Source organism: Lepus europaeus, chromosome 1 (genome assembly GCF_033115175.1).
Source record: "Lepus europaeus isolate LE1 chromosome 1, mLepTim1.pri, whole genome shotgun sequence".
Taxonomy (NCBI): domain Eukaryota; kingdom Metazoa; phylum Chordata; class Mammalia; order Lagomorpha; family Leporidae; genus Lepus; species Lepus europaeus.
In genome coordinates, this window is record NC_084827.1 from 151,027,519 (window position 1) to 151,040,459 (window position 12,941).

Sequence of the window (12,941 nt, forward strand, 5' to 3'; positions counted from 1 at the left end):
CATTAAAAAGATGGTTAATTTTCTTAAGCTTCCTTTTAAACACAGAAATAGGATTAGAAGGATAACACGCTCAGATGCAAGCCCATTATTTGATTATGTCTAAACCTAATCCTGCCTTCACCTTGGCCTGCAGAGTCTCCATTTTGGGGTTTATTGGTTGATAATGCCAGGGCTGTCAGATACTATTACTTGGGTAGTATCTGTTGCTACGTGCTCTTTCTTCTACTATCAAATGCTAAAGGTTTGAAATTGAATTATAAGATAAGTTCTGAAAACCTTGCCATCTTTTGGACCTTTGTACCTGTTTTCAAGGAGGGGAAATAATGGTGTAGGCCCCCAGAGAATGGGATCTGTCTTTAGAAAAATTCACTTCCAATAATGGTTCAGTGAACAGCCTTATAACTAATCTTCCTCCCCACGAGCAAGCTTTCTATTTTTTCTTACTATGAAGGAGGAAGAAAAGTGGTACTGATGTTAATAAAAAGATCAGGAGAAGCAGCTACAGGTGACCATTTTCTATGCGATTACTTTTCCTATTATACTAAAATTATCTGTCACATCATCTCCCTGAGGGTCAGTCTTGTGGATACGCAGTGACTAACACAGTTCCTGACCCAAAGCTATTGCATAGTAAGTGCGGTATCCACCTCTGGTTTACATGGAGGAGGGCACTGCATCTCCTTGGTTCTCTAACAGAGATGTAAAAGTCATTTACCCATGAGACAGGCTGGTGATGAATCTAAGAGCACACACACAGCCCACCCCCCAGCCCCCCACCTCACATCTCCCCTCCCCAGCCCAGCAGCATGCAAGTCTCTTTACCTGTCGCAGTGGTTGCATTTAAAGGGCTTTGCACCTGTGTGTTTCCTGTAGTGCCTTGTGAGCTCGTCGCTTCGTGCAAAACGCCACTCGCATCCTTCCCACGAGCACTTGTAAGGCTTCTCACCTGCAAGGAGAGAAGGAAGGGCCCCGGTCAGCAACAAAACGCCTTGCGTCTGAGCGGGCTCTGCTGTGCTCGGTGGTCAGTCTTGGAAAGGGCTGTTTAAATCATTCTTGAAAGATTAGATTTCCTAACACAGCCTGTCATTTTTTTTTTTTTTTTAAAAAAACATCTTCTGGTGTTTGGAGCCTTTTTATTTTTTTTTTAACCTTCAAAAATGGTTTTACAAGATCCTCAAATCTGAAGTTGTCACATCAGTTCCCAGAGTCAGAGCACTTCCTTCGACTGGCGAGGGATCAATTTTTATTTATTTTCTACTCCCTGGAGCACTCTGACCCCCACAGTCCAAGCAGAAAGGAAATGTGCTATTTTCATCTGAACCACAAATGCTTCTAATTCTATTTTTCTCCAGAACCTACAGTAATTTACCATTTCAAGCTTTTTAGTCTCCTGCCTCCCCTTGCCTCCCACCACAAACAGTAGCCAGGTGGCTGACTGACAAGGCAAAGAGCCCAGGTCTCCCAGAAACACTGTAAATGGGAGCGGACGCACAGCTAGGAGGAGAAAGGACTACAGCATGAGAGTAAAACAGAAGCCTCTTGACAATTGCTGGCATTTATGGAAAATACTGTCCGAAAGGTCCTACTTAGGAAGCCCATAAGTTAATGACTCCAGAACACTCCTATTAGAGAGCAATATACATTATCACAAAATATTTTAAAAGCCAATTTGTAGAGCAAGGTTTTAGCCACGGGGAAGCTGCTTATGAGATGAAATCTGAGCACTTGTGCTCCAGCGACCTTTTCCTACAGGAGGAATGTGTAAGAAAAAGCACGGGACTTCGCCTTAGATCCCCTTTAAAAGAAAAACACAACTCATCACGTCTGTTACCAAACATGACAAATGTTTACCCTCCCAACTGTATGGTGGGCTGGTTCTAATTCAGCAGAGAAAGAATCTGTAAAACCCCATGAAATCAGGAAGCACTGAGAAGCAGGGAAGCACAGTGGTTAATAACAGCCAGAAGTCAACCTTCCCTCCCGGTCACACTTTTCAGTTCTTCAGTAGTTACTAAGTCTATCTGAGTTTCTGGTTTTTAAAGAGATAATGAGACTGTGTACCTTGGAAAGGATAAGTCAACATATATACTAGAGTACTTCAAAAATTTCACAGAAAGAATTAATTAAAAGAAAGGTTGACTTTGGTTCAACGAAAAAACAGATTAAGTATTTTGATTCAAAACAATTTGAGGGTCGGTGTTGTGCAGCAGGTTAAAACACCACTTGCGACACTGGAATCCCATATTGGAGTGCCTGGTTCGAGCCCCAGCTGTTCTGCTTTTGATCCAGCTCCCTGCTAATGCACCTGGAAAAGTAGCAAATGACAGCCCAAGTACTTGGTTTCCTACCACCTGTATCAGAGACCCAGATGGAGTTCCTGCCCCTGATTTTGTCCTGGCCCAGACCTAGTTGTTGAAGCCACCTGGGGAGTGAACCAGTGGATGGAAGATAATTCATTCTCATTCTCTCTCTCTCTCTCTCTCTCTCTCTCTTTCTCAAATGAAAAATAAATCTTTAAAAACTTTTTGAAATCCACATATACTTTCTTCATAATATGCATTTTCCATGAACTTTTTGAAGACCCTCTGTATGTATAGATTTCAATTTTTTGCACTAAAATAGACTTCTCATTCAATTTAGCACAAGGGTTTTCAAGTACCCTCAGATGTTTTTATATATTAACTCGAATGGCAGCTGGCACATATATGATTCACATAATAGGTGAAATACCATAAACCGCCAAAGTCACAAGTTCAGGATACATAAGTGCCAAGGTACTGTGGCTATCCCATTATTTCTCCATTTTTAACAGCTAAGTCTTCACCAGGCAGCCCTTAAGAAGACATGATCCAGTTATTATACCTGACCTACTTTATTCCTTTCACCTTTCCCCATCCCTTCAAACCTGACTACAAAGCTCTCTCGATTCTTTATTTGTATCACCTAGAATCAAACCAAACATGCTTGAAATTTTTATTTCATTAAATCGGTGCCCTAGTGAGCCTCTGCTCTGTAAGACACATACTGAAGAGGAACGAGACACATAGGTCTTTCTTTAAAGGGAACCAAGAGGACATGAAGGAGGGCTGGAAGCACAGGAGGAAACCCATTCATTTTTGGAAACTAGGGGAAAAATATGAATCACTGAGCTGTGATAAAAGTTCACCTTCTGGCTCCTTAAAACCAAAAGTTTAGAAAAGATGCACCTGCTAAAGAGAAGATAGCTGAGTGCGGGGTTGGGGGGGGGGGGGTTCACATAAACTCTGGAGTCAGCACTCTTGGGACCTTGCCAAGATCATTTCAAACACTTGGCCTCAGTGTCTTTATCTGCTAAATGGGGTGAGCTTATTAACAAATCTGTGTTTAATGTGAGGTTTAAATAAATCAGTATACATAAGATACAGTCCTTGAATCTGGCACATAGCTAGTGTTCCATTAATCTCAGCTCCCTTTTTAGCCCATGTAGCTGTGAAGGCCGCTGGAAAGACGGGGCTAACTAGCTGTCAATAAAAGTATGCAGCCACTCTAGATAGCCTTAAGACTGGAAAACTGAGAACATTTTAAAATTTTGTTTGTGAACAACCACTGATCAAGAGAGATGGGGGCAGGGGGAGAGAGAGAGAGAAAGAGAGAATGAGAATAAAAAAGACATAGAACTTCTATCTGCTGGTTCATTCCCCAAATACCCACAACAGCCAGGACTGGGCTATGTTTAAGCCAGGAGCCAGGAACTTCATCTGTGTCTCCCCCATGGGTGGCAGGCACTCAAGTACCTGAGACATTATCTGCTGCCTACCAGGGTACGCATTCAAGAAATTGGACAGAAAGCAGAGGCAGGACTCCCAGGTACTCCGAAATGGGATACAGGTGTCCCAAGCAGTGGCTTAACCCATTGCACCACAACACCCAAGGCAGCATTTTAAAGCTTAAATATTTTCTCAGTGTGTTGAATGTTCTTGTCGTTTGTTCTCAGTGAGTGGGAGACTGAGGGGAAGTTACAGACCCCGGAGCCCTCCTGGAGGGACTTCTCGACATCATTTCCTCAATGCTACTGATTGCCCACAAACCCCTGTTATTTCAAGGGGAAATTTGACACAAACAAAAAGAGAATGAGGTCCCTAAGACTGGAGAAATTCCAAATGTCCTCCAACCTCAAAGGCCTTCCAGTGTAAGTCAAACTGCACATTCCTGGCACCTTAGGGGAACCAAACACACCCCATAGGCAACACAGCACCCAGGAAACCCCAGGACCGTCTACAGCAACAAGCTGAGACATCCAGTTCCCAAAAATCAATTTCACAATCGAACAGATCCATCCATCATAGGCAACCCCTTTCTGAAGGACACAGGAAGGACACAGAAAATAACGGAGATGGAAGCAGGTGTCTTTGAACATCTTTCTTCATTTCAAACTAGTTGCTTTTCCCTCTGCTGAATTCTTTTGGCTGGTTTTGTTCCATTTTGATAAATAATATCACAGACTTAGTTATTTCCCAGGAAATGATGTTAACGCTTAGTTAATTCTCAGCACACACCAACGGCCCCATCCGGAAGCAGTTTCAGGGTGCTTCTAGTGGCTGTGTGCACTAGAAAGAAACTGCGGTGAGCTTGACATAGCTCTGAGCCTGATCATCTCACACTGTCTCCTGCCTGGGGCCAGGTGCTCGACAGAATGATGCCACAGACATGCCTGTTTGTGCCCTGATATCTCAGCAAAGCTGTATTTATAGGGATTCATCAAGCTATTTTGCAGTATCTGATTAGTTTACCTTCCAGTTGCCGATTCTACAAATATCCACTAAGAAGACATAGAAAAAAAAAAAATCAAGAAAGAATTCCACTAAATGAAGAAGCAGTGTGTGAAACAGGCAGAGGTCAGAAATTGGAGGAGCAAGAAAAAATATACAGAGAATTTGATATTTAGGGCACAAGAAGAATGGGGTTAGCTGGCCTCATTTCCAGGCTCTGTACCCATGTCCATAAACCACCCTCCCTGGCAGGACAAGGCAGTAAAGTTCTCCTTGTATTTTCAGCACAGCAAGAGTGTCTCTGCAAGACAACACCCATGGTGTGATCTGGGGGCGGGGCCACTGCTAGCCACAAGCTTTCCTCCTAGGAGCTTACATGAAGACTTCTGCTTGTTTTATACGAGGCATGGGTTTCTTTCTTCATAAAAGCAAAAAAAAAAAAAATTTGTTTTTTCTTTATTAAAAAAAGATGGAGGGATGGAGAGAGAAGTTCAGTAACTAGGTTTCCCACAAAATCAGCTGTCTCCTCCACTCTACTCGTTCACTCTCCCTGCTTCTCCTTCCTCCACTCCCCATACTCATGGGGATAAAACAGAAAATGCCAGACCTCTGTATAACACTATGCCAAATCACACCTGGTATAATGCACACCATTCAGCTCACTGCACCTCGAGAGTGAACGAAAATGCTCAAGAGAGGCCAAGTCGAGACAGGCAGAAGAAAGAGAATAATTGAAACAACGAGAGTCAAGTCCAGAAGGGGTGTGTGACCGCAGACAAGCACACCCTAAAGGCAGATGAGGCCGCATGGCTGTGCCCGCGCACCTCCGAGTGGAACGTGCTCTTCAGAGCCTCCTACATTTTAGGGCAAATATCAAGAACCACTTTTCCAGTCTGGCAATAACACCGGGAAACTTGTTTCCCCAGGGGAATACACACCACCGCCTCAGAGGTGACAGTACATGTAATCAGGTGTAAATAGATTTATGGCCAGATGAGGGCTCTTCGGGAGAGGTGAGGGTGCTTGAGAAACATGACTGACATTTAGCGAGGTTGAATCGTGGCAACAACTCATGCTCTCCACAGAATGGATTTCAGATGGAATGTTGCCTGAGCCAGTGCAGAATAATTCTCCTTACCTCATGATCATCAGCTTGGGTTGATCAACAAACACCATCATAAATATTTTTTTAGCGTATACCTCCAAAATGTATAGATCTTCACAAATTACATAAATATTGTAAGGTCCTAGAATATTATAAAAATGCATTCAACAGACCAATGGAAAAAGAGGGCAAATTAAATATAAGCAGAAGCTATACATTTTTGTTCTTGCACTCAAAAAAACTATAAGTTTCATATAAATAGAAGCTACACATTTTTTCCGGCACTCAAAAAGGCTGTGTTATACAATTGTATCTCGGAAGCCACGACCCTGCGGGATAAATGAGAATGGCTTTGCTCCCAGCCCTGTCTCCCTGGTCCCAGTGCCTCCATTCTTGGCCCCTGTGGTCTACTTTCCCTGCAGCCCTCAGAGGAAGCTTTGAAAGCGCAAATCACAGCCTGGATGTCCCTCACAGTGTCCTTTAATCTATCTATTTCCATATTCCTATTTCCTTTGACATCCCCTGCATTTTATTTTATGCACTTACAATCATTATTCTGCAAAGGGTTCCTCAGGCTTCATCAGATGTCAAAAATGCACACTGCAGTCAAAGGTTAAGGTGAAACTGAAATGTAATTGTTCTGATGACTCCCGTCATTCTCAGGATGCAAGTCCAAAGCCCTTGAATTCCTAGAGGGGAGAGGCTACGTGATCTGACCTCTGCCACCTGTTCATTCTGCTCCTTGATTCAGCACCTTGCTGCCCCACCTCGAACACATCTACCTCAGGCCCTTTGTACTCGCTACTCCTCCCTCTGCCTGGCACACTCTTGCTTTCTCACTTCCTTCAGCCCTCTGACGACGTGACTCCTCCCAGATACTTTTACCGTCTTCTGTAGAAAAGCAGCAGCTGTCACTTTCTCCATAGCACTTAATCACTGTTGACTTCGATGGCAGGTTGTTGACATTTATTACGGTCTGCTTCCCGCACGAGAGCATACGCTGCATGCAGGCCCTTGTTTGGCTCACCGTGATACCAACAGCTCCAACGCAGTGCCTGCCCCAGGCTTATTGAACACATTGAGAGAACTGAAAAGAGCACCTTGACGTCTGCAACAAAGACCTGAGTGCAGGGAGAGGAGCAGCACAGCCCAGTGATTTCCAGCCCTGCGCCTTCTCTCTAGGGAGCTGGCTTATGAGCAGAAATGTCTGATTGTTTACACCTGATACTCCTCTTCGATGGGGACTACAGCGTGTCCTTCTACAATGAACTGGGGGTTCTTCTGCCATCAAAGACCATCTCCACTTCGTCCCTCCCTGCCAGGCTCTGAAGAAGGAAGACTCCACAACTCTTCCTGCAGCTCTCATCTCGCACCTCGTGCCTCAGCCTCCTCAGCAACATCCCTTTGGGAAGTAAAGTGCCTCACTTTATGGAAATCATTTGTAAAGGTTTTCTCTGAGTATGTATTTGAAAGAGCGTGACTGGTATATGGAACGTGCTGTGCTATACATGTGCCTCTAAAACACAGATTGCCATATAAAATACGAACGTGCGGCAGAATCTTGGATTCAAAGTTTCAAAGTGCCTTGAAAACACACATGGCTACTACAGATTCTCTGCACCCGTTTCTGCAAATTTCACATTCTTAACTCAAGTCCTAAAACAATTAGGGCTTTGACATGTCCAGGTTTCTGGCGAAAGCAATTGTACCTGTGTACTTTATTTTATTTTAAAAAACGTGGTTACTAGCCATTTGGGATGTTAAAGTCCTAGTCCCATCAAGATCTGGATCAAGGACTTGGAAACCTTCCAACCCAGGAAAGGGAAACACAATCTGGAAAGGAGGAAGAATACTTTGAAATGGGTTTATGCTGCTGCCCAGCACATCCAGAGGAAATCAGCGAAGACCCATCAGTTGCTTTCTCACCACACTCAGCAGCACCTGGGGAATAAAGACATTGTAGAGAGAAAATGTCACTGAGTTTCCCTACACTAGGAGCAGTGGAACCAAAAAGCATTACTCCATATTGTGGCAGTGCCTACTCAAGGTGTAGGGGCTGCTACCACTGAAAAATAGAAAGTTATTGGCTTTGGAAAAGTGCCTGAGCTTCTCTTAGATTCCAGTTGAACCGTAAATATATTTTTTTTAATTCAAGGATTTTGGCTTAGCTAAATGATGGAAAATAAGACAAGTTTTTATTTTCCAAATTTCAAGAGCATTTATAAGAGATGCTACATAAAATAAAATGTGGACTCACTGATTTATGTTTCATGTCAATTTTTCATTCATTCAGGACCTGCACATCCAAAGGCCTACTAGCTACTGGGGCTTGAGTTGCTGAATTTATACAAAGTACCCGATCCTTCACAGACCATACAAACATTTACTCTTCCTGCCTTTCTTCCTGCCTTCCTGCTTTCCTTCTTTTACTCTTGAAACAATGATAAAACAAAGACCATCCTGGACTAGGTTAACTTTTCATAGCCTACATCACCACCTAAAAATAGCTGCTCAAAGGTCTATAATCTAAACTTAAAGCATATCCCCAATGAGGTACAGCTCCTATTCCAGCAAGTGAAAAGGGGTGGGGCTGTTGACAACTTCATCATCCAGTACAGTAGCCACTGGTCACATGTGGCTATGAGCACTTGAAATGTTGCTCAAGTAATACTTTGCTCAAGTAAAATTAAAAAGAACTGAACTTTTTAATTACCTATGATTAATTAAAATTTAAAATCTAAATAAGTATAAAATATTTTATACTTATTAAACATTTTTTAAAGTAATTAACTTATTTTTAAAAGAAACAGATGAACAGAGAGGACTGTTCATCCCTGGTTCACTCCCCAGATGCCCACAGTGGTCCCCAGCTAGAGCTGAAGCCAAGAGCCAGGAATTCACTACAGATCTCCCATGTGGGTAACAGGGACCCAATTACATGAGCCATCATCATTGCCTCCCAGGGTTTGTATTAACAGGAAGCTGGAATCAGGGGCCAGAGCCAGGTACTCTGATGTGCAATTCAGTTATCTTAACCACTAGGCTAAATACCTGCTCCAAAAGATATTTTATACTCTTGTTTGGTTGGACTACATTTAACTCTCACTACTGGAAATTTAGCATATGGGTTGAAATATGCTGTATGTATTTAATATACACTGGATTTCAAAGAGAACATAAAAATGTGGAATATATCTCATTATTTTTTCATATTTATTTTACATTGAAATGCTCAAATTTTGATGTATTAGTTTCTGTAAAATATATCATTAAAAGTAATATTATCTATTTCTTATTTTTTAAAAATTAGGTTATTAGCAAATTTTAAATTATATTTTACAGGTGTGGCTTGCATATATTTTTACTTTGGACAGCACTGGTTTAAATTATGTTTTCTACATAGAAACTCCACCACCAATTCAAGCCTAGGGGCTCCTCCTTCCCATATTTTCCCCCATGCCCAGTGCATGGACTTGTATGTAGCGTTTCCATTTCTACATTTCCTTTTATGGCAAAAGCACTTTCCTAGACTCAGAATCTCAGAGTGACCCTGAGCTGCAGGAAAGCCAGTAGGGGAATGATGTGGCAGCCAAGTCCAGTTGCTCTACCTTTGTGGAGTCTCTCATCTCCACCTTTCTCTTTATTCCCATCACTATCATCGTGACTGTCTGTAAACCACGACTCTCACCAAATGCAACCACAGCCCTCCTCTGTTCTGAGGGTTCCCTTCCCTGTGGCTGTTTCAGGATCGCCTCATCTATTTGCTAAAAATTCAGATTCCAAGTTCACATCTCAGATCTTTCATGTCAGAATCTGCTTTTAGAATCTCTATGCATGGTTCAGCAATCTGAGGAATTAACATGTAAGCCAAGATATGCAAGAGATGAATTTAACTAGGTGCAGAGTGAAGAAGTCTAGCAGGGTTAAAGAATAGCATATACAAAAGTACTGAGAATAGCAGCTTCTCACAAAATAGTGAAGAGCCATGCATGTGGCCTGGTCAGTAAGACATCTGTGTCCCAAACCAGAGATCCTGGGTTTGAGTCCTGGCTCTGGCTCCTGAACCCACCTTCCTGCTAATGCAGACACGGGAGGCAGCTCAAGTAATTGGGTTCCTGCCACTCAGAAACCTGGATCGCATCCTTGGTTCCCAGCTTTCAGCTGTCCCAGCCAAGGCCATTGTGGGCATTTGGGGAATGAACCAGTGGATGGCAGCACACATCTCTCTCTAATACACAAACAAATATAAAAATTGCAAATGGCAATCAAATCAAATAAACCTTCTCTGATTCCACACTCCACCTCCAAACTTAATAATACATTTGGAATCCCTCTCTCTCTAGCCAGGATGTGAATTTCATGAAGGCAGTAGACAGCTCTGACTTGTTCTCCACAGAGGGTAACACAGACTTAATCCATATTAGAAGCTCAGACAATATTCTTCCATCACCTATAAAAGTGCCATAGAAAACACAAAGCAATTTCTATCTTGAAATAGTTCTCATGCCTCGTGGTCATCTCTCTTGCCATAGCAATCCTCTAGTATGTTGGTGCTCAAACTTCAGCTTGTTGTGGACTCCTCTGAATGGCTTGATGAAAGACAGGACCTCACCCTGAGAGTTTCTGATTTAATAGGTCTGATTCTAGGGGAGGGTCAAAGACCATGCATCTCTAGCAGATTCCCAGATGATGCGGATGCTGTTGTTCCAGACACCACGCATAAAGAACAACTGCTCTAATGGGAAAAAATAGACTTGTCTCAAAACATAGGTTATTCTGGTTCTGGCTCTCCACATAATAGCAATGTGGTCTTGGAGAGTCGATCAATTTCTTTAAGACTTACAATCTTAACTGTATGAAGAAGGAACAAAATTTTTAAAAGCCCATCCCACTTTCATCGTAGCTATAAGGATTCAAAAGACATGGACCACAGAAGTGATTGTCCAGTGACAAATTCCCAAATGAATGAAAGTTGTAATTATAAGGGCAATGGTATTACAATGGAGCTTGCAGGATACAAGAAGCCAGGGGACTAAGGGAATGGAGACACCTGTCCCCTGGAGGAGTAGGAGAGGGGGAGGACACAAGGGAGGGCTTCTCTATGACACTTTAACGGGATCCCAAGCAATGCTCTGACTCACTTCATGGTCCCATCTGCCTCGTGAAGCATAGCCAGGGAAACACACAGGACCAAGCAAATCCTGCAGAGCCATATTCCATCCTCAACAATTGTTAGATTTCTCTGAAGTGTTCCTTTGGATGCAAAGTGTTAGATTCTTGGTGAATCTGAAATGCTGAAAAAAGACTGGGTTGGTTGTGAAAATTAGCAATCAGCCAAGATACTTAAAGAAGTTTAGCTGTTGAAAACTGTAGATTTCTTGCAATGCAGCATTCCAATATATGGTGTTTAGTATTGTTTCATGTTTCCCATAAACCAAGGCATAATATAAAATTTTCAAAGTCAGGGCTGGCATTGGAGTATAGCATGTAAAACTGCCACCTGTGAAGCCAGCATCTCATATGGGCACTGGTTTGAGTCCTAGCTGCTCCACTTCTGATCCAGCTCTCTGTTTATGGCCTGGGAAGAGCAGAGGAAGATAGCCAGAGTATTTGGGCCCCTACCACCCATGTGGGAGACTTGGATGAGGCTCCTGACTCCTGGATGTGGCCTGGCCCAGCGTTGGACCATCAAATGGAAGATCTCTCTGCGTGTCTATCTCTCCCTCTCTCTCTGTAACTCCATCTTTAAATAAAGAAATAAATCTTTAATAAAGTTTAGATCTTCAAATTCAAGTCTCTCTTAAAAAAGGTGTAGAGTGTTCTACTTTCTAGTAGACTGAGAGAAGTATAACTAACACCATCCCTACTCAACCAAAGCAAGCAAAACCTCACAACTCTTAGATAGATATTACAGTAATTCTCAAAAGATTGTGGACTCACTTTAGAATTTACACCTCAACAACATTCTTACCTGTGCTACATTTTCTCAAGTTTTGAAACAGGTAAGGATGACCACTTGAAGAAACTAAATGTCTTTTTAGCAACAGAGTTAGTGTTTTCCTACACTTTTGTCTTATTTTTATTCTTTCTGTTGTTCAACATTAATTTTAAAAATTATTTCATCAGCTTTTGTTAGAGATAAATCCAAAGAAATTTCATGTCAGCTTGGAAATGTAAATATATTTTAGTGATTACTAAAATAAATTACAGTTAAAATAAAATTCAAAGCTAGATTTTTACTAAATTTGAGGAGAAAAGTTAATAAAACACTCATCTTTTCCTTCCAAGATAATGACTATACCATATAAATTTATTTGAAATTAATTTGTAGGACATATCCTCCATTTAATAGTATAAGTTAAGTTCCCTCAAATTATTATGTGCAAGTTAAGTTCCCTAAAATTCAATATGATATATGTAGGTAGAAATTTTATTGTTAAAAAATATACATTTTAAGCCGGCGCCACGGCTCACTAGGCTAATCCTCCGCCTTGCGGCGCCGGCACACCGGGTTCTAGTCCCGGTCGGGGCACCGATCCTGTCCCCGTTGCCCCTCTTCCAGGCCAGCTCTCTGCTGTGGCCAGGGAGTGCAGTGGAGGATGGCCCAAGTGCTTGGGCCCTGCACCCCATGGGAGACCAGGAGAAGCACCTGGCTCCTGCCATCGGATCGGCGCGGTGCGCCGGCCACAGCGCGCCTACCGCGGCGGCCATTGGAAGGTGAACCAATGGCAAAGGAAGACCTTTCTCTCTGTCTCTCTCTCACTGTCCACTCTGCCTGTCAAAAAAAAAAAAATACACATTTTAAACTCACCTTTGGTTTTTGCATTCAAATGTAACAATAGCCATCTTGCAGAGCACATATAGAGAAACAGACTTTTATTATTAGAACAATGACCGAACTATTATTTTTTGAATCATGTTAAGAAAAAGAGAAGAAAATGGCTTTCATTATAAATAACATTTCCCAATACGACTAATGCCAAAGGCATGACCAAGCTGCTCCACAAGGGACGATAGCACTAAAGCAGGAGTACATTCTTTCATGGTAAACAACAGACATCAGGAAACTGCCCCTAAAGATCGAACTG

General features: G+C 42.3%; 1 protein-coding gene across 3 annotated transcripts in view; it reads right to left on the reverse strand.

Annotated features, from left to right (window-relative positions):
• Positions 1 to 12,941, reverse strand: part of KLF7 (KLF transcription factor 7) — a 98,259-nt gene that overhangs the window by 14,943 nt on the left and 70,375 nt on the right. For all 3 annotated transcript variants that reach the window (XM_062190332.1, XM_062190323.1, XM_062190313.1), the window contains exon 3: positions 823 to 946. In XM_062190332.1, the coding sequence (XP_062046316.1) occupies positions 823 to 946 (124 nt within the window). The remainder of the gene's footprint in view (positions 1 to 822; positions 947 to 12,941) is intronic.